General features: G+C 49.2%; 1 protein-coding gene and 1 non-coding gene across 2 annotated transcripts; one reads left to right on the top strand and one right to left on the bottom strand.

Moving 5' to 3' along the window:
- The first annotated feature begins 2,006 nt into the window (after positions 1-2,006).
- RNF4 (ring finger protein 4) lies at positions 2,007-20,964 on the top strand. The gene is made up of 7 exons (XM_065878053.1): positions 2,007-2,015; positions 5,523-5,637; positions 7,704-7,783; positions 17,251-17,260; positions 19,327-19,486; positions 20,193-20,241; positions 20,815-20,964. Exons 1-7 carry the CDS (start codon positions 2,007-2,009, stop codon positions 20,962-20,964), a joined length of 573 nt encoding a protein of 190 aa, XP_065734125.1.
- Positions 17,945-18,017, bottom strand: TRNAG-ACC (transfer RNA glycine (anticodon ACC)). The gene has a single exon. It is a non-coding gene; the product is annotated as a tRNA-Gly (tRNA).
- Positions 20,965-21,817: the final 853 nt, after the last annotated feature.

The following is a 21,817-nucleotide window of genomic DNA, read 5'->3' as shown; positions in this document are numbered from 1 at the left end:
GGCAGTGCTTAGGAGTTAGGACGTGATTGGGAACCAGGGAAAGGCTGTGGGGGTCAGCTGTATGTTTTAGAGAGACGCGTTGGCAGTAGGGTAGAAGGATACCAGGAGATGGGCAGTCGTTTGGAGGAGGTAGCGGCACTGGAGATGAGAAGAAAGATGAGTCTGAGAGTGGTCCTGCATTAATTTCGCTCAGATGCGACTAGTTCTCCCCAGCTCCGAGGCCATTGTCCTAGGCCATTGGGTTCCCGTGCTGTAGCCTCTGGAGCAGAACCCTCAGAATTGCCTAGGAGTGCAGAGTTTTGAGCCCCATCCCAGACCTGCTGAATCAGAATCTAGTTTAACAAGCCCTCCAGGTGTGCCTGATGTCCAAGCCACTATTGCCCAGGACCAGGTGACCAGAGCCTTCTCCTTGCTTTGACTCTGCTCTGGTCCCTCAGCCTTGCCCTGAGCTCAGGCCCTCCCCCACTAGAAGCCCTTCTACACGGGTTACACCCTGACTCCTGGCTTCACGTTTTTGCTTCTCATTTGCTGCTCTATCCACTACATCCCTGAACACTGATTTATCGTGGTTAGTTGTCACCTTCCAGTGGGCCCTGAGTGAATGCAAGGGCCTCTCATTCTCCAGTAGCCTCCACATCTGCTGCCTTCTCTGCTCTTCCTGGAACCTGCTTGGCTTCCCAATTCACAGTTTCTAGGTTTTTGTCTACTCGTGTTGCCAGTGACAGAAGTCTCAGCTGGGCACACAGGGTGGATCAGGGTTGGTGGCTCTCATCTGCTCCCCTAAATTATCAGCTCCTCCAGAGAGCAACAGTTCCCAGTCATTGGGAAGAGGCAGAGGCTCTGGGCTCTGGGCTGGCCTAGGAAGCTCCGTTCCTTCCTGGTTGCTAGGTGTCGGTGAGGTCACGTGTAAGCAGTTCTGATTCTCTTGTCTTTTCCCAGAAGCTAGTACAGGACTGTGCAGGAGGGTTTTTTTTGGTTTGGGTTTGTTTGTTTGTTTGTTTTGTGGGGTGGAGGGGTTTCCATTTGTTTATTGATCTTCTCCTCATTACTCCAGAGAGGATTCAAGATGGGAGGGGGCTTCAGCATCACCCACCCTCCCAGTTGGCAGGGATCCTCAGAGCATGTGCAGTAAGGCACGGTCACTGTATCCTGGGAAGCTATGAACTGAAGGCTGTGAGCTCTGGGTCCCCAGCCTGGCACGGTCACTCTATCCTGGGAAGCTATGAACTGAAGGCTGTGAGCTCTGGGTCCCCAGCCTCGCACGGTCAGAGTAATGGCACACGGTAGCTGCTTTCCTAAGCCTGAGTGAGGCAAGCCGCATCTGCACAGACTGTGCGAGAGGGTTCAGGATTTCTCCTTTCATAACTGAGAGACCAGGGGTCTGTCCGCTCTGCCTGCTCCCCCAGTGGGTCACAGAACATCACCATTCTGGCTGCCTGGGTTTAACCAGAGCGAATCATGCAGTGACCAGCAGCTGGCTGGGGCCCTGCCATTTGCACTGTCTCGTAGCACAGCCTGGTGGGGCGGGGGTGGGCCCAAGCTTGGACAAAGGCCAGAGCCTATCTTTCAACTGGGCCTCACAGGGGCAAGTCCAGACAGGCAGGGAGGGGGCCATGGGCTGAGGAGAATCTGTGGGGGTTTCAACGGCCGGAAAGGAGGGCAGGAGGTGGCAAAATGTTTCCAACTGCAGGCTTTGGGGTCAGGTCGTCCTGTATTTTACAAGAATGCTTACTTCCTAAGAAGAACATGGATTGCACGCAGCCGACAGGAAGGACCAGTAAATGATTGGACTGAGCTTTGCTGTCGATGATGCAGGGGCAGCATTTATCAACTTGATAATCTTTGTTTTTCAGGGCTTGAAGATACTGGAAGTCTATTTGGCTACAAATTCCTATGCTAGCCAGAGGATGAGTAATGAGCAGGCATGAGAGGTTGAGGCATTCAGCTTCTCTGCAAATCTTGGTATAGATCACCTTCTTCTCTAGAGGTTGGAACCACAGGGCACGATGAGTACGGTGAGTTTTGTAAGTTGATGAATTTTATTTTTTCAGGCTAAACAATTACTTCATCCCTTGTGTACCTTAGTGAGAGTACCATAAAGGTGTTTCTAAGTAACCCTAGTTCTTACAGCAGTGCGTACAGGACCTCCTGGTAGTTACACCAACCTGCTTGTCTTAGGTCAGAGTCCAGTGTTTTAGGTGGTGCCCTAAAGACAGAAGGCTGAGGATGGTTGAGGGTGTTGAAGTTTTATACCTCCAGAGCAGCTGTCAGTGTCCCAGAAATATTAGGGCTCTGGTTTATTTAATTATTTACAGCCGAATCTTCCGTTTTTCCTTCTATTTCTTTGCCCTGTGTAGTTCTTGGTCCGATGTGAGCATCGGTAGCGGTAATAATCCTTGGTGAGTTTTCTTAGGGTCAGTGACCAAAGTTGGTAAGTCATTGTAACTCCTGTTTAGAGCTTTTATCAGACTGCAGGGGCAGCTCTGGTTTGGTGTAACCCAGATGTCACCTGGAGCCCCTTGAGTCCGGAGAGTGCCTGAAGATCCCCCTCCCCACTTTACTCCCTACTAACAGGGCTGCTCATATGATCTAAACTCAAAACAGCTGTTTTCTGAGATAGTGCATTCACATCAGGTGGACCAGATGTGAAACTCATACTCTTTTTCCAGGTTCCAGAAGTGCTGTGAATGGTGTTGGGTGGGGGGTGCAGGATAAGGCTGAAAAAACGGTTCCCAGGGTGATAGAAACCGTGGTAGAAATCCTGTAGGCTTTGTTCACCGACCCCCACCCCCTCCCCTTGGCCCATCCCTTCTGACCACTCCTGGCCCCCACTGTGTTCCAGACCCACTGTTGACATTCATAAACAAAAGGGCCTTTGTTTCGCTGGAGCTATCTTTTCAAAGGGCAGATGACCTCCCATCTTGGTCCCATATCTGCAGGTTGCCACCACAGTTCACCTTAGGGAAACCTCCTAAGCCTGGGCACCTCACCTCTGAAGCCCACGCTCTGCCCAGGCAGGATCTGAACAGACTGAGCAGTGTAGCTTCTTATAAGAGTGTGTGAAGAATTTGGTTAAAATTTCCTCAGAGTGGTGTGAATAACTTGTGTGGTGGTGATTGGATGGTCGGTTTTAACTGGAAGCTGTGAGGGCTCTGCTATTAAAAAGCAGGAGAGCATGACAAGAATAATAGGAAGGCAGAGGGGGTGAAGTCTTTTCCCATATTCTAGGGTTTCTTGAGCCTGGCCCTGTGCTAACAGCCACCTCCTCCCTGCCCTCGGGGAGTGCATGTGGAAGAGGAGGTAGAGTGGGGGTTCTGGAGGCTTGGGGGGGGGGGGTCATGAGATGGTCAGCCGGAGGGCATGAGGAATGTCCTCATGGTGGAGCTCACAGTGAGTAGGTTCCTGAAAGCTGTGTAAGAACTGGCTGAGTGAAGAAGGGAAGGGATGGGTCATCCAGGCTGGGAAGGGTGCCAGGTGAAGGGCAGGGAGAGGCTGAAAAAGCAGCCAGGAAAGGACTGCTGTTGGTGGGGGTGGGGGTGAGTGCTGGCAGGACACATTACTACAGTGACCACGACGGGGCTTTTAGGCTTCAGCACCTGGACTTTGGCCAGGACCTGTGACTGCTTCTTAACCTCCCTCAGAGGAAAAGCTGCACAGGTAGGGGCATGAAGGGTTCTGTTTAGCAGTGTCTGCTAAGACAGATTTGGTCCTTTTCAGAGGATGGAAGATACAAGGGCAACTTCAAAGAGAATGGGGTAAAAGTTAAGGGGCCCTAAGTAACCTGGTAGCTGCTGGGGAAACTCATATAAACACCAGGTAGTGGACCCAGGCCTGGGTGCCAGCTCCCTGGAGGGACAGAGCAGCTCCTCACTGGACCGTTCGGAACAGCTGCTGTCGCTTGCCCCTGGGACTTCCTGGGGATGCTTCCCTGTTCCTTAGATCCGTGGGAGTTGCTCAACCCAGCTACATTTCCGAAACTTCTCAAGCTGCCATTTGATAAGAAAGTCAGAACACAAACGGAATCAGGCTTCTCTCTGTTGCCAGAGAGTTGGGCTGGGTGATGGATGTTCCTGAGTCTTGTGCAAATCTCATGGACACTTGCCTGTCCTCCAGCATTTCCAGGGATAGGATGCCTAGTAAGGCGTATAAGGAACTAGGGTAGTAATGCTATCTTCTGACAGCACTCAGTACTGTACATATGGTATGTCGCCTCATCCTTAGGAGAGCTCTGCGAGTCTGGTACTGGTGAGGAAGTTCAGACTTAGTAGTGAAGTAACTGCCCCACATCGCCCAGTGTGAAGCAGAGCAGGCCCGGTGCCAGTGAGGAGTGGGACAGGCCAGGGGAGAGAAGAAGCACCGAAACACAGGGAGCCAGGTTTGGGTGGGGCCGTACAGGGTGGGAGTGATGAGGCTGCGGGTCACTTGGGAGGTTCTGTCTCTTGAGGAAGATGGCAGGAGGCGGGTTCTCAACTTGTCTTTCAGGACCAGCCAGGCCAGAAATGCTGGAGCGTATTGGTAAACCAGCTCAAGGGTGTGAAAGAAAGGCTGGTTCAGGGGGTCTGGACTGCAAATAGGCTGATGAACAGCTCAGACCTTCCAGAGGCATGTGTCTCGGGCAGCCCCTGGGAGCAGCCTTTTAAAGACTTTGGTTCTTAGAGTGCCTGCTGTACAGCGCAGGGAACGCTACTCAGCACTGTGGGTATGTGTACACGTGTAACTAACGCACTTTGCTGTATAGCCAAAACTGCACAACATTGTAAATCACCTACAGTGAGAAACTTCTTTAAAAAGTTCTCATCACAAGAAAAAAAAAAAACTTTGGTTCTTGGAGCTGTGGCGGGTAATTATTAGGGTGTAAACTACAACTTGATAGTATCCTAAAAGGTTAGAGGCCAGAAACCTTGCCCAAAGAAAGACCCACTTTTCACAGTGAATAGAAACTTGGGAAACTGAAGGGCTTTGGGCTGAAAAACGGAAAGGGCTCAGTAAGGCCAAATACAAATCCAAGGAAAATAGGTCTGTATTGGACCAGAGGCTTCCATAGAGTTATGTGTCATGTACTTTAGACAGACCAATAGTCTTTATAACAGAAATTTTACTTTATAGAATTTGTATTCACTATATGTTCTGGATGATTTCGCTCTATAAACATTCAGTGTTGTAGAAGCTCAAGTTTTGAAAGGACCCCGACCTCAGGTCTGCTCACTGGCCTCCTATTATTATTATTCTTTTTTAAATTTTTTTATTTTTTTTTGCGGTACGCGGGCCTCTCACTGTCGTGGCCTCTCCCGTTGCGGAGCACAGGCTCCGGACGCGCAGGCTCAGCCGCTCCGCGGCACGTGGGATCTTCCCGGACCGGGGCACGAACCCCTGTCCCCTGCATCGGCAGGCGGACTCTCAGCCACTGCGCCACCAGGGAAGCCCCTATTCTTCTTAATGAGTTGATCTTTTTATTCTTCTGGCTGAAATCTTACTGGTCAGGAGCTTATGTAACTGTTTCTTTTTCCCCCCGATACCCTCAGAGAAAGCGTCGTGGAGGAACAGTAAATTCTAGACAAGCCCAGAAGCGAACTCGAGAAGCATCCTCCCCCCCTGAGATGGCCCTGGAGGCAGAACCCATAGAACTTGTGGAAAGCGGTAAGATTGCCAGTGACACTGGGCATGAGTGAGCACATATGCCCAACATGCCACCTACCAGCCACGGGCCTTGTGCAAGTTACACAACCTGTAACTCAGCCTTAAGTTTCCTCATCTGAAACGGGGGATAATGCTGTGCATACATACGCAGTAGCTGCTGTGTGGAGTTATCGTAGCACAGAAATGAGTCAACGACACAGGACACTTAGAACAGTGCTTGTCACGTAACACTGCACGAGGTTTAGCTTATATCAGTGTATTCATAAGACCTACAGTCTCAGACTCGCCTACCGTTCGCAGCTTAAAAAAGCTAAGGTGAGCAAGAGCTGCCCCCTTGGTTGCCCTGAGACTCCACAGGTTTAGAAACGGCCACTCAGCTGGGCTCACCGTCCAGCCTTTCAGGGGTGTGCAGCATGGAGTGGAGACTGCCGTGGGTCCACCTTTTCTCTTTGAAACTGTGCCTCAACTTACTTGGCCTCGGGAAGTACTCAGCTTTCTTCCTCTCTCCTTCATTAAGACAAAAAATTGCCCCAGCAGGCAGACTTGTTGGCAGAGCTGGGTGTGTTGGGAGTTTGGTGCAGACAGAGGCCAGATTGGCTTTTCCCCCTTCTTCCTGCCTCAGGGGAGTGGCAGATGGCCTGAAAAAAGTGCCTCAGCTCTGCATGTAGTAAGATTGTTTTTATAATTATGATGCCTGAAAACTGACATTTGAAGAGAAGCAAGCAGCTTGTCTATAGATTTCATGGGCCCTTCAGGGGAGTGAAGTTCTCTGTATTGTCTCTGTGGTCTCTGAGCTTCACTTCTAACATAAATTCACAGCCCTGGGCCATCCTCCCCTCCACCCCAAAGCTGATGCCCTGGTGTCTGAATTCTGCCACCCTGCAGGAGAGGCAGGTGCAGGAGGCTCCTCATTTGGGACCCTGAACCCACAAGTGGAATCTCCAACCTGGCCAAGATCCACTGCTTTCCACTGCAGCACTGCTCGTCCTCAGTCAGTCTTACACCCGTGTGCAGGGCTGTATGCACAAGCTGCCCGTTGGAATACCGTTTTTATTTGTAGGAGCCAAAAATTGTGTCCATCAGAAAGAGAGCGGTTCTGTAAATTATGGTATATCCATATATGGACTATTCTTTGAAAAGAATGAAGTCATTTTGTATAAATTACGTTGGACGGCTTTGATGTATTGTGGTTTTTATTCCTGTGAAACTTTTTAATACATGAGAACAAAACAAGTTTGAATATGTTAAATGTATTGCAAGTCACTTTCCCTGAGTATTAAACATTACTTCTAAAAGTTCTTCCCTCTTACTTTTTAATGTTAATAATAATAGAAACAAACATGGTTGTAAGTCTTGTTTCAGTTTATATAAATGGAAGTTGTACTCTGCCCCTCTTTTCTGCCTGCTGGATGTAAGCGCTGCTGACCGTTTGGCACGTGCCTTTCCCCCCTCGTCCTGTGCTCAGGCAGACAGTGCGCTGTCCTCTAGGGCTCAAAGGCAAGTTGCAGAACAGGCTCAACCCATCTGGGTGGGTTGGGGTTCTAGGGGACCAGTAAGAAACACTTGTTGTCCACCCAAGTGGGAAGCACTTTAGAGCCAAATGGAGTTTAAAACGTATCTGATGAAGGTGCAGAGCTAAGCCTGACCGGAGGTCTGAGGGGAGCAGAGGTTTCAGACAGATCCGTCCCAAAGCCCAAGCTGAGCATGCTGGGTCCCTTCCCCAGATGTGCACCCCCATCCCACCTCAGGTAAGTCGCGGCCTCTCCCCTGTGAATGAGCTGGGCAGGTGCGGGGCGCGGAGGCCTAGCTGTGTGGCGGCGTGAGGACACGGGGAGAGGTGTGCGTGTGCACAGACACACACAGGATGGTGTATTTGTAAAGCCCATACCCTGTTACAGCAGAATTCTGGAAGAGTGTTCATTGCCTGTCACCCCGTTACTTCTGTACTTCAGGGATTTTAGTTTGGTATAAGACTGTGCTCTGTTTGTAATCATATTAATAATGAAACTTAGAGCAGTAGTCCTTTACTTTCCTCCTAAAGCTTGTTAAAATGCTTTATTTTGAAGCTGGAGATGAAATAGTGGACCTCACCTGTGAATCTTTAGAGCCTGTGGTCGTCGACCTGACTCACAGCGACTCTGTCGTGGTAAGTGCTGGAGCGTGAGGATTGCCCTGTCTTGGCTGTGGGCCCCTGGCCTGCACGTCTGAGGGCCTTGGTCACGGGCTACAGCTTGGGCTAAAGAAGGCGTGCTTTCAGTGACTGGTGCTCAAGATGGAAAATGTTTCAGGAAAATCATTTGTTGCGACTTTATTGCTGAAATTAATCACATTGGTAAATCCGTGCGACCCTGTCCTTCCCATAGCTGGCCATAAAGGCTTTTGGGGAGAACTCTGAGGCCCGATCTCTCTTTGGTCCCCGATTCTACACTTAACACCAGCTGTGTGACCTTGGGCGAGTTACTTAGCCTCATTCACTTTGTCCATAAAATGGGGATAACGTCATCCATGTCCATAGAGTGTTGTGAGGATTAAAAGAGATCCTGTATGTGAGTGCCTGGCACCTAACGTGGTGCCCAGTAAAGCTGAGTAAACGTGAGTTTACACCCTCGCGGCTGGTGGGAATGGGGATATTTGCTCAGCACTGCCAGTGGGAAATCTCTCGAGTCCCAGAAGCAGCTGCCTCGGAGGATGCAGGCCCCCCGCATTGCCATCTGATGCCTTGGTTGTGTCGTGCCTCCAGGGAGGGTGGCACCTGGGAGGCTGCTTGTGCCCCCTCCCACAGGGAGCATGCCTGCCCCTGTGCGGCCCTCAGGAAGGAGACCTGGTCTGGTCAGGGGACATGTGGAGAAGTGGTTCTGGCAGCCTGGCTCCACAGGTCAGGGGCGCATAGCTGTGTGTGGGTCTGGGAGTCTGGTCAGCCCACAGACCCACATCCTGAGGACACACTGGCCTCTTGGGATGCTTCTGCAGTGCCTTTTGATGCAGTGTGCACTTGTGTGCAGTGGAGGTGGTGACACCTGGACGGTCTTGGGCCAGTAGGGGCAGGTGCTGCTGAGGGCTGCTGTTGGTGGGGCGAGTGGGGTTGCTAGGAGCTGAGTTTTCCCCTTGGCCTTGGGGCTGTCCTGGCTGTGCGTAGAACCGTAGACTAGGGTTGCACTGAGAAGCTTCAAGACTTTAAAAGGAGAAAAGAGCGAGGACAGGGAACTGTCTTGACAAATTAAGAGATTTAGACTCTGGTCAGTCTGAAACTGCTGGGCTGTCCTGTGGTGTGTCCTTCCCTCTCATTCCTCCCCTCCCCCCATCCCAAAGGCGAGGCAGCTGCCCTTGCTGCGTCATCAGACCGTCCCCAGCAGATTTTGGATGAATGCTCAGGGGAGACCGTGGCCCCCAAACAGGAGGCAGTAATTTCCCTGGAGACCAGTCGGAACTTTCTGAGATAAGCCTGAGCAGGTTTAGGGCCTGATTAGTGTGATAGCTAAGGCAGGGGTCCCCAACCCCTGGGCCGCAGACCGGTACTGGGCCGCGGCCTGTTAGGAACCAGACCGCAGAGCTGGAGGTGAGCAACCAGCGAGCAAAGCTTCATCTGGGGCTCCCCATCGCTCGCATCACCACCTGAACCTGCCACCTGCCACCCGCCACCCCGCCGCTGGTGCGCAGAAAAACTGTCTTCCACAAAACCGGTCCCTGGTTCCAAAAAGGCTGGGACCGCTGTTCTAAGGTACACACATATTGGGTTGGCTGAAAAGTTCGTTCCGGATTTTCCGTGACGTCTTATGGGAAAGTACCCGAATGAACTTTTTAGCCAAGCCCACACATACAGCTTTGCTGCTGCTCCCTGCGGGCTCCCGCAGGTTCTGGAAAGGGAGCTTGATTTGGTGCCGGGGCTGGAGCCTCAGCCCAGTTGCTGATTAACACTTGAACGTGCTGCTAGTCCGTAATTTCTCCAGTATTCAGTGTCCACCTGCAGTGTGCCAGGCCCTGGGAGATGGCCAGGATTCTGCTCACAAGACCGCATTTTCTGCCCTCAAGGAGACAAGGATTGGCTTCTGCTGGGTGCCAGACCCACGTCATCATGTCCCCTTTTACGCCTTGGTTTTGTTTTGATGGCCAGTCTGCCCTCCCTACATGGGCTTCTTTTCTGAGCTTTCCAGCCTTCTTCCTGTTTCTCTGGGTGTGGAGAGTCATTGAGAGACACCAGGATGGGAATGCTAGAGTTGGGGGAGCTGCCCTGGGAGTGGGTGGATAGCCAGGGGCAGGTGGATAGGTGAAGGGGAGGCTAACTTGGGAAGGAGTCCTCGCTTCTCGTCCCAGAGGCACTGGCCAGTTTGGTCGGAGGACCTACCTTCCCATGGCCTCAGTGGCCCCAGACATGGAATAACTGTTTTGGACTTAATAGCACCCCTTATTCTAATCATCCTTCATTCTTTATTGGTGTTTAATAAATCCAAATGCCAGTTTTAAAATTTACAGTGAGAAGTATACCTGAGACTGAAATTCTCACTCTCTAAAGCAGATCTACTTGGAAAACCTAATAGTATTATTAGCTTATCAAGGAGCATCTATTAGAGGAATTACAAGTTTAGGATTACCTCAGGCCCCGCCTACAGGAGAGTATGAAATGAATAAATATATCGTTTCCCAAATTGGGGTAATCTTACCAGTTCGGCCAGAATGCAGGGGGACAGGCTTAAGTGTACCACTTGAATATCACCTGGGAGTAGCTCTGCATCTTTTACATCCCAGGATCCAGGGACAACGTTAGAACTCTTGTGAACCCTCTTAAGACTGGATGAGAAACTACACAGGCTGTGTTTTTCTAACTCTAAGGAATCCTAAACCCCTGATGAATTAGGAGAAGTCTTAAAAGCTGTAAGGTGCAATGAGACCTTGTACATCTCTGCTTTAATATTTTACCTCAAAATTTAACTTATTTTTGGCATTGCATACCCAAAAAAGGCTGTCGCTGCTGGGTCCTAGGGTATGTATATCTTTGATTGTCACTAGATAGTGACAAGCTGTTTTCCAGAGAGGATGTACCAGTTTACGCTCCCACCAGTGTTGGAGGTTCTTGTTCTTCCACATCTCACTGCCACTGTAACCTTTAGCCAGTCTGGTGTTGTCTAGAGTATCCCACGTTGTTTTAATGTGTGTTTTCCCATCAGTGGTGGGGTTGAACATCTTTTCATGTTTAGTGGTGTTTCATTTTCCTCTTCGGCGAATTGCCTGTTGCAATCTTTTTTTTTTAAACACTTGAGTCTTTTTTTCTACTCATTTTTCTGTGTGATTGTCGACTTTGCCTCATTTTTTAGGAATTCTTTATAAGTTCTAAACATGAGCCTGCCATTAGTTGTGTTTTGAATCTGCTACTCAGAGGCTTGTCTTTTCTCTTTTTGGTTTATGTACAGAGGTTCTTAATTTTAATACAGTTCAACTTACCAATTTGTTGATGAAAATCCCATACCATAAAAATATGTTCCTCTACTCCAAAAGTTTTACTGTTTTGCGTTTCACATTTAGGTCTGTAATCTATATGAGTTTTGTGTATGGTTTTTTTAAAAAAATTTGTTTTATTTATTTTTGGCTGCATTGGATCTTCGTTGCGGTGCACGGGCTTCTCATTGCAGTGACTTCTCTTGTTGCAGAGCACGGGCTGTAGGTACGCGGGCTTCAGTAGTTGTGGCTCGCGGTCTCTAGAGCGCAGGCTCAGTAGTCGTGGCACATGGGCTTAGTTGCTCTGCGGCATGTGGGATCTTCCCAGACCAGGGCTGGAACCCGTGTCCCCTGCATTGGCAGGCGGATTCTTAACCACTGCGCCACCAGGAAAGCCCTTTGTGTATGGATTTATAATATTCCCTGGAGTGATTTTGCAAGTCTTTTGTTAGAAGATTTATTTCTAGGTACATAGTATTTTAGGATGCTATAAAAAAAATGGTGTTTAAAATTTTCACTTTTTTGTTTTTATTATTTGCTAATATAAAGAAATGCAATTGGTTTTTCTTTTTTTTAGTACAACAGTTCTTAATCTGTAAATCTTTTTTTTTTAATTTATTTTTATTTATTTATTTTTGGCTGCATTGGGTCTTTGTTGCTGTGTGCGGGCTTTCTCTGCAGTGAGCGGGGGCTACTCTCTTTTGTTGCGGCGCGCGGGCTTCTCATTGAGGCGGCTTCTCTTGTTGCAGAGCGCAGGCTATAGGTGTGCAGGCTTCAGTAGTTGTGGCCCGTGGGCTCAGTAGTTGTGGCTTGCGGCCTCTAGAGTGCAGGCTCAGTAGTTGTGGCACACGGGCTTAGTTGCTCCGCAGCATGTTGGATCTTCCCAGACCACGGCTCGAACCCATGTCTCCTGCACTGGCAGGTGGATTTTTAACTGCTGCGCCACCAGGGAAGCCTTTAATCTGTAAATCTTTGAATTTCTGTGTACACAGAACAAGTTTTGGTTCTTCTCTATTTCCCTTTTTTTTTCCCTTGGCCTTAACACACTGGCTAGAAAATTCAACACTGGCTGAATAAAAATGGTGACAGTCATTGACATTCTTATTTCATTCTAAATCTGAAAGAGTCTTTTCAGAGTTCCACCATTAAATAAGACTTCTGCTGTAAGTTTTTTCGATTTGTTTATATCCTTTACCAGAGTGGAAAAGTTTCTCTATTTCCTGTTTGGCTATAAGTTTCATCTTGAATCAATGTCGAAATTTAACAATTTCATCTAATGTTGCTTTTTCCCCTGCTTCTAGTGTTAAACCACTTAAGCATTGTGGTCATGGCATTATCTTTTTATGTTGCTAGATTTGGTTTGCTAATGTTTCATATATAATTTTGCCTCTGTTTTTATGAGTAAGATTGGTGGTCTGTAATTTTTCCTTATAGAGTTCTGGTATCAGCATATTGGTATCTTTACAAAGTGAGCTGGACACCTTTTTTTCCGTTCCACAGAAGATTTTGTAAGATTGGACTATTTCTTCCATGAATGTTTGTTAGAACTTGCCAGTGAAGTACATAACCTAGAGTTTTAATAGGGTTTGGTAATTACATTTTTTAGGAATTTGTTGATTTCATCTAAAGTTTTCACTTTTATTTGCATAAATTTGTTCATAATGTCTTATGTTCTGTGGAATCTATAGTGATGTCTCCTTTTTCATTTCTGATACTGGTTATTTGTGTTTTCTATTTTTTTAGATTAGTATCACCAGAGCTTTATTAGATCTTTCAAAGAACCAACTTTTAGCTTTGTGGATCCTTTCTCTTGTAAGTTTTTCATTCATTGATTATTCCTTTCTTTGTTTGAGTTTATTTTGCTGTTTTTCTAATTTTCATCATTTCTTTTCCAATAAATGCATTAAAGATTATACTGTCTTTAGCTATATCTTACAAATTATGTTACTGGTACTTTACATTTAATTCAACATATTTATCAAATTTATATTTTTTAACTTCCAAATATATGGGTACTTTCTTTTTGTTATCGATTGCTTGCAGTATTGGTCAGAAAATAACATTCTGTATGTCGGTTCTTTGATACTTACTGGGTCTTGCTTTAAGCCTGGCTTGCCCCTGATGGCTGGCCTTCACTAGATAACCTGCCCCCATGGTTCCTGCCTGGGCTTTGGTTTCTCTGTGGGGCTTTCAAAAGTAGGCTTCAATTTTTTAAGAATCCTCTGTGCTTTTTTTTCCCTCTGGGTTACTGTATTCCCTATACTGTTGACCGAATTCTTCTCTTTTTTTGATACCTCTTTATTTAAAAATATGTATGTTTTATCTTGTTTTTGGTTGTTTTCAGTGGAAAAATGGATGGAAATACCAGCCTGCCATTTATTGGAAGTCTCTGCTTGTTTTCCATCCTTCTGCTCTCTTTCTTTTTTTATTATTTTAATTTATTTATTTTTGGCTGTGTTGGGTCTTCGTTGCTGTGCATGGGCATTCTCTAGTTGTGGCGAGCGGGGGCTACTCTTTATTGCGTTGCATGGGCTTCTTATTGTGGTGGCTTCTCTTGTTGCAGAGCACAGGCTATAGGTGTGCAGGCTTCAGTAGTTCCAGCACGTGGGCTCAGTAGTTGTGGCACACGGGCTTAGTTGCTCCGCGGCATGTGGGATCTTCCTGGACCAGGGCTCAAACCCGTGTCCCCTGCATTGGCAGGCGGATTCCTAACCACTGCACCACCAGGGAAGTCCAGAGTTCTCGATTTGTTGCGATTCGGCTGCTGGGTGGAGGGAATACCAGTGATAGTATCTCGCCTCCATCAGCTAGGAGGTGGCTCCGGGTCACCGGAAGTCATGGAGCTTGGAGGCCAGGCTGTGGTGCCATTCTTTTCTGCCCTTTGGGCAAGAAGCCTCATCTCTGAGCTGTTCTTCCATTGAACATGGATGGGGACAGAGTCATCACCAGTGAAGGAGGCTCTCTGGCCACGGTGTATTCATTTACCTAGTAGTTAAGTATGGAGCACCTGCCATTGTGCCAGCAGCATCCTGGGCCTTGGGACTTTCCTGGGGGCTCAGTGTTCAGGTCCGGCCTTGGCGTGGCACTGCCAAGAGGCGAGCTGGGTCTGGCTCACAAGAGCCTGTGGAGACCTGGTTGCCACATTCTGGTGGCCTGGGACCCAGGGGCGTCACATTCCTTCCAGGTGCATCCACACCTGGTCAGTGGTCCTTCTTGGCAAAGGGCAGTAAAAGCAGTGTTGGAGTGGAGGAAAACTGGGGTCTTCCCTGCCCACAGCAGAATTTCCTTCTGCTCTTGGCTAACTTCAGAGCTCCCCTTATAGACTTCACATGGACAGCACCTTCTGCCAGCCCAAGCTTGTCTTCCAGTTCATGGTCTTAGTGATGAAGTTGACTGTCACCAGTTTCATAGCCACACTTTCCAGCTTCTTCTGGGGGGAAGGGGAAGTGTCTTCAGTGGCTTCTCATCTGCAAAATGAAGATCTTTATGCTCAGACCTTCTTCCTTCCTGTGATGGCCATTTGTATTTGGCAGGGTTGAGGTTGGAGAAACCGAATCCGCTCTAGTTATTCTGGAGCAGAAATGGATTTTAATACATGGGAGGGGGACTTCCCTGGTGGCAGTGGGCAGTGGTTAAAAATCCACCTGCCAGTGCAAGGGACACGGGTTTGATCCCTGGTCCGCAAAGAATGCTGCGGGAACAACTAAGCCCGTGCGCCACAACTTCTGATCCTGCGCTGTAGAGCCCGCGAGCCACAACTGCTGAGCCTGCGAGCCACAACTACTGAGCCTGCGTGCCACAACTACTGAAGCCTGCGTGCCTAGAGCCCGTGTTCCGCGACAAGAGAAGCTGCCGCAATGAGAAGCCCGCGCACGGCAACGGAGAGTAGCCCCTGCTCGCCGCAACTGGAGAAAGCCCGCACACGGCAATGAAGACCCAACACGGCCAAAAATAAATTAATTAATTTATTAATTAAAAAAATAAACGGGAGGAGTTGCTTCCTGGTGTTGTAAAGGCTGGAGGAGCAGGTGTCTAGGAATAACTCCGGACATCTCAGCCTTGACGCACCATGGGATCTGCTACCTCTGCTCCAAGCAGAAGGATGGGAGGGGGCAGCTACCACCTGTACTAATCTCTTTAGGCTCAAGGAAATGCTACTGTGTCTTCTTGCTTGGGAGGACAGACCTGGGCTTTGGACATTGCAGCCTCGGCCACGACTGCCTCTTGATCCCCGCATCTGTGTCCACCTACAGCAGCTGAAATTGTCCTCCACCCTTCTGCCCTCCAAATAGCATGAGTGTATCTCACTGAGGGAATTTAGTTCGTGTCTAGAATCCCCACTGCAAGGGAGTTGGAATAGAGTTGAGCTTCCCATCTCTGCAGGGCAGGATGGTGTGCCAGAAAGGGTCAGCCTCTGTGCCCCTGAACACGGGGGCAGCCAAGGAGAGGTGGCAGCAGGGCTTTCAACAGCAATCCTGAGAGCTCTCCTGAAGTAGCTGATCACACACACAAGCGAGAGGGAAAAGGGGTGCTACTGGTGATGGTATAGACAGACAGGTAGTAGCTCAGTGAGAGAGCTGACTAGACAGGTTTGAAACTGTTGCAGAAAAGAATCTTAACAAGTTCTGAGTACAGGCACACCTTGGAGATGGTGGGCTCAGTTCCAGACCACCATAGTAAAGTGAGTAAAGCAAGACACAACAAACCTTTGCGTTTCTCAGTGCATGTAAAAAAGTTGTTTGTGCTATATTGCAGTCTATTAAGTGTGCGATCGCACATTATGACAATTTGCCTTCCTTAATTTTTTAAATTTATTTATTTATTTTTTTTGCGGTACGTGGGCCTCTCACCACTGTGGCCTCTCCCGTTGCGGAGCACAGGCTCCGGACGCGCAGGCTCAGTGGCCATGGCTCACGGGCCCAGCCGCTCCGCGGCATGTGGGATCCTCCCGGGCCGGGGCACGAACCCGCGTCCCCTGCATCGGCAGGTGGACTCCCAACCACTGTGCCACCAGGGAAGCCCTTGCCTTCCTTAATTTAAAAGTACTTTATTGCTAAGTGCTAACCATCATCTGAGCCTTCAGCAGGTTGTAATCTCTTTGCAGGTGGAGGGGTCTGGCCTCGGTGTTGATGCTGCTGCCTGATCAGGGCGGTGGCTGATGAAGGCTGGGGGCTCTGTGAGAATTTCTTAAAAGAGGACAACGATGAAGTTTGCTGTATTAATCAACTCTTCCTTTCATGAACAGTTTCTCTGTAGCAGCAATGCTGTTTGACAGCATTTTACCCATAGCAGAATTTCTTTTAAACCCTGCTGCTGCTTTATCAACTAAGTTTATGTGGTATTCTAATTCTTTTCTGTTATTTCAACAATCTTCACAGCATCTTCACCAGGAGTAGCTTCCATCTCAAGAAAACACTTTCTCATCCGTATGAAGCAACTCCTCATCTGTTCACGTTTTACTTTGAGATCACAGCAGTTCAGTCACATCTTCAGGCTCCGCTTCTAATTCTAGTTCTCTTGCTTTTTCCACCACATATGCAGTTTCTTCCTCCACTGAAGTCTTGAATCTCTCAAAGTCATCTGATAGGGTTGGAATCAACTTCTTCCAAATTCCTCACCCATGAAATCACAAATGTTCTTAATGGCATCTAGAACGGTGAACCCCTTCCAGAAGGTTTTTAGTTTACTTTGCCTGGATCCATGAGAGAAATTACTGTCTGTGGCAGCTATCCTTACAAAATATATTTCTTAAATTAAAAGACTTGAAAGTTGAAATGACTCCTTGATCCATGGGCTGCAAGATGGATGCTGTGTTAGCAGGCTTGGAAACATCACTGATCTCATTGTCCGTCTCCGTCAGAGCTCTTGGCTGACCAGGTGCACTGTCAGTGAGCAGTAATATTGTGAAAGAAATCTTTTTTTCTGAGCAGTATGTCTCAGTAGTTTAAAATATTCAGTAAACGATTCTGTAAACAGATGTGCTGTCATCCAGGCTTTGTTGTTTCATTTGTAGAGCACAGGCAGGGTAGATTGAGCACCATTCTTAAGGGCTCTAGGACTTTTGGAATGGTAAATGAGCACTGGCCTCAACTTAAAGTCACCAGCTAAGGAGAGAGTCAGCCTGTCCTTTGAAGCTTTGAAGCTTTGAAGCCAGGCACTGACTTCTCCTCTCTAGCTATGAAGGTCCTAGATGGTATCTTCTTCCAATAGCGGCTGTTGTCTGCATTGAAAATCTGTTGTTCAGTGTAGCCACCTTCATTAATGATGTTAGCTGGATCTTTTGGATAACTTGCTACAGCTTCTACACCAGCACTTGCTGCCTTACCTTTGCAATATGGTGTTATGGAGACGGTGTTTTTTCCTTCAGCCTCACGAGCCAACCTCTGCTGGCTTCAGACTTCTCTTCTGCAGCTTCCTCACCTCTCTCAGCCTTCACAGAATTGAAGAGAGTTAGGGCCTTTCTCTGAGTAGGCTTCAGCTTAAGAGAATGTTGTGGCTGGTTTGATCTTCTATCCAGACCACTCGAACTTTCTACACATCAGCAATAAGGCTGTTTCACTTTCTTATCATTGTGTGTTCACTGGAGTAGCACTTTAATTTCCTTCAAGAGCTTTTCCTTTGCATTCACGACTGGGCTAACTGGCGCAAGAGGCCTGGCTCTAGGCCTGTCTCAGCTTGACATGCCTTCCTCAGTAACCTTAATCATTTCTAGGTTTTGATTTAAAGTGAGATGTGCAGCTCTTCCTTTCATTTGAAGACTTAGAGGTTATTGTAGGATATATATTTTTTGATATTTATTTATTCATTTATTTATTTGGCTGTGCTGGGTCTTAGTTGCGGCACATGGGCTGTTTTAGTTGCGGCATGCAGGCTTTAGTTCCCTGACCAGGGATCGAACCCGGGCCCCCTGCTTTGGTAGGGCAGAGTCCCAACCACTAGACCACCAGGGAAGTCCCTATTGTAGGATTATTAATTGGCCTAATTTCAATATTGTTGTGTGTAGGGAGTAGGGAGGCTCAAAAAGAGGGAGGGAGTCATGAAAGAGTTGTTCTGTGGAGCAGTCAGAACACACATTTATCAATTAAGTTCATTGCCTTGTATGGGTGAGGTTCACGGTGCCCAAAACAATTACAGTAGTAACATCAGAAATCACCGATCACATATAGCCATAGCGAATATAATAATGATGAACAAGTTTGACATATTGTGAGAATTACTGAAAAGTGACACAGACACGAAGTGAGCAAATGATGTTGGAAAAATGGTACCAATAGACTTGCTTGACACAGGGTTGCCACAAACCTTTAATTTGTAAGAAACGCGGTATCTGAAGCGCAGTAAAGCAAAGCATAGGTGTGCTGTAGTCAGGCGATGGGCTTGTCAGGTTCTCACTAGCTCTTTCTGTAGGCCTCGAACACAGGATTGGATTGATCTCGGTCCTTGGTGTATGCTACTCTCCGTAGTCCCTGCATGGCCTACTTCGGCTGTTTAATTATTTTTAATAAAGTATTAAGCACTGCAAACCCTTCTGCCAGTAAAGGCTCCGTCTCCAGCAGTAGCCCACGTGGAGTGAAAACAAGGAGAACGGGTGGAGCTGGTTGTGAGCTTCAGGCCGCTGGTGCCCTGTGGCATCGTTGTGATCTCACTTAGTTCTCACAGCAGCGAGGGGGCGCTATTTTTCAGAAGAGGAAGTTGGCAGTTCCTGAGGGTATGGAACTTCCCCAGGTCACGCAGCTTCCAGAGACTCACCAAACACCTGCAGGCTGGGGCGCAGTGTGTCGGCTGCTGGGAGGCTTGGCTGCTCCTGAGGATTTTGCATTTGAAACAAATGCTTCAATTTTATCGTTTTAAGAGTTTAAAAGAATACAGAGTGTTTTATGTCAAATTAATTGTGTATTTCTCTTTTGTTTTTCTCCTTTTTCAAAGATTGTTGAAGGTGAGTGGTTTCCTCTCCTTCCTTGGGTCTGGGTAGAGGACTGATGAGGGTGCGGCGGCAGGGCCTCGGGCCTTGCCAGCTCTGTAGGTGCGGGAACACTCCCGGGATGATGCTGCTTACGCCTGCAGTCGGTCCCCTTCCTGCTGAGGAGACGTCCCCCTGGGCATCTGCACGCAGCAGGGGTGGGGGCTTCTTCTCTTGGGAAGATGGGAGGGTGGTCTCCGTGCAGCTGGGACTGGCCTTTTCCCAGTCAGAAAGGAGGGTGGGTGGTGAAGGGTGGTAGGACTGGGAGGCCCTGCCCTGAACGTGGGCTCACATCTCAGAAAGGAGGCGGCCAAGGAGGAACGGCAGGAGGCTGCGCCAGGAGCATGCCGACAGCTGTGTGCTGAGCAGTGATGACGAGGAGCTGCCCAGGGACAAGGACGTGTATGTGACCACCCACACCCCCAGAAATGCCCGGGAGGAGGCCGCTACCGGACTCAGGTACAGCGTGCCCGCTGCTCTTCTGCTGCCGTGCTGGAGACAGGCTCTCTGCCGGGAAGCTTCTGGATCCGTGGGACCCCATCGTCCCTGGAGTGAGGATCCTCTTCCTTCCTCTCCATATTTCAGTGGAGAGGTTGGGGCAGGAAGCAGGGTATTAGAGACACTGACCTTCAGCCCTGGGCTCAAGAAGGGCTCGTTGTAGCATCTGGGTGGCAGGTGGATCTGGAACTGGGCTCGGCTGTTCCCACTGTGACCAGGGCGTGCCAGGCACTGGCTGGGCGGGTGTGAATAGCTCCAGGCTGAAGGCAAAGCCCCGCCACCTGGGGTGGAGAACAGACCCAGCGGCCCCCGGCCTTCTGCAGCAGGACTCCTTGGAGGAAGGGGGTGCTAGGCGCAGCCCCTGCCCCAGACAGGGAGGCTGGAAGGGGGCGCTCTGAGGGAGCATAGGCCAGAGGTGCGGTGCGGGGACAGGGCGACTCCAGTTGCCTGTGCCTTCTCTTGCCCCCATCTCTTTCCTCCCCTTTCTCATAGCCTCCCCCACCCCCCATCGGGACAGCCGGCCATCTTGTAAGTGTCCCGGGTGCCTGTGCTAAGGCAGGGTCAGAGGAGGCTCTTGTGAGGGGATGTGGGCTGCTTACATGAAGCCACTTAAGAGTAATTGATGTTTGCGTTTGCTGAGGAACTGACATGAGCACTGTGATTTTAGGCCCTCTGGTACTGTCAGTTGTCCCATCTGCATGGACGGGTACTCGGAGGTAAGCAAACTTAGCTGTGTCTTCCCTGATTCTGGTTCTCAGACTGCTTCAGTGAAAGAATTAGATGAGAGAGCACTCCTCACTGGGTGGGCTTTTGATGCCTCTGTTTTGCAGTCACGCTTGGGTTGGCACATGGCTTGGCACACCTCTGTGAAGGGGGAGGGTGCCATCTTCTTGGGCCCTACAGTCTTGAACTCTGGGCTGCCCTGTGCATCAGTCCTGTGTATTCCCTACCTGGCCTAATTGGAAGCTGCCAGTGTTCACTGTGGCCCCAGGCCCTAGGGCACTGCCCCACTGGGTGCCTGGAGGTTCGTCAAACCCCCTTGGGCTGTCGCTGCCGGAGACTGGCTGCTGCCTCTGCTCTCGGCTTCAGAGACTCTGCTCATACTTGCCTGAGCCTACAGAGCAGCATCTTTAGTTCTTCAGACCATCTCCCTGCTTTTCCTGCTGCAGCCCTTGGCCCCCCTCCTCTCATTCGGCATCTTAGAGACGGTTGGGAGTGGATTCTCTGGGGGCTCCCGCTGCTCTGGTACAAGGCCAGACATGAAGCCTGTTCTTTTTTATGTTTTCTAGATTGTGCAGAATGGACGTCTCATTGTTTCTACAGAATGTGGCCACGTCTTCTGTAGCCAGTGCCTCCGTGATTCCCTTAAGAATGCTAACACTTGCCCAACTTGCAGGAAAAAGATCAGCCACAAGCGGTACCACCCCATTTATTTATGAAGTGCTGGGCTGCTCGGGAGACGGATGGACAGACAGAGCCTGACTGGGTTCTCTACGGCCTTCCGTGGGCTATCTGCCGCCAGTCTCTTGAGCTCAGAAAGACTATTTCAGAATCATCATCTGTAATGTAAACTGTTCTCGTTTCCCACCCCGTCTTTGATCCTTTTGTTACCTCTAGTCTGATGCTGTGGAGCTGGGCCCAGGGCCCTCCCAGCCCAGGGTCTACATCTGCTCCTCTGGGTGGTCTGGTTCCAGGGAAGGAGAGAGGGAGTCAGGCCCGTTGGAATTGAGAATCGTGGTTCCAGCCTCTTTCCGGGACCTGCACGTTTGCCAAGAAGTTTTCCCCATTTGGAAAGTTTGCCCCAGCTTCCTGCTGGCAGTGTGTCAAGGGCTGGCCCCGGTCGGAGAGCAAACAGGTCCACCCAGCTCTCCTGGGCACGCTACCTCCTCCCAGGCATCTGCCCACCACAGTGACCAAGCCAGACAAGGGTCCATCTGGCCTGAGGATCCCAGGTGCAAGCATGGCCCCGGAAAGACCAATCACTGGACTTTTTTTTCTTCCCTTGAGTTTCAGAGGTCACCCGTGATTCCATCTGCATTGGTGTCGGGTTCCTGCAGATCACAAGGACCTCTGCAGGGCAATCCCCAGTTTTCTAAGAACGAAATGTGCAATGAAGCCTGTTCTTTGCCTACTTTTCAGCAGCCCAGGAGATGTAGCACTATTAGTGTCCTTCAGAGGCCTCATGCCGCCTACAGAGCAGTGCCTGTCTCGCCCCATCTGGTTCACCACCTGTTCTCAGGAACCTTACCCATGCCCGAGTTCACCTGGTGCAGGCTGTGCAAGGTCAATGGG

The sequence above is a fragment of the Phocoena phocoena genome, chromosome 5, assembly GCF_963924675.1.
Source record: "Phocoena phocoena chromosome 5, mPhoPho1.1, whole genome shotgun sequence".
Taxonomy (NCBI): domain Eukaryota; kingdom Metazoa; phylum Chordata; class Mammalia; order Artiodactyla; family Phocoenidae; genus Phocoena; species Phocoena phocoena.
This window is presented reverse-complemented; position numbering and strand designations above follow the sequence as displayed.

Coding starts and splice junctions, on each gene's coding strand:
- RNF4 (XM_065878053.1), top strand. Junction 19,487..20,192: donor GAGGCCGCTACCGGACTCAG/GTACAGCGTGCC, acceptor CTGTGATTTTAG/GCCCTCTGGTACTGTCAGTT. Junction 20,242..20,814: donor GCATGGACGGGTACTCGGAG/GTAAGCAAACTT, acceptor TATGTTTTCTAG/ATTGTGCAGAATGGACGTCT.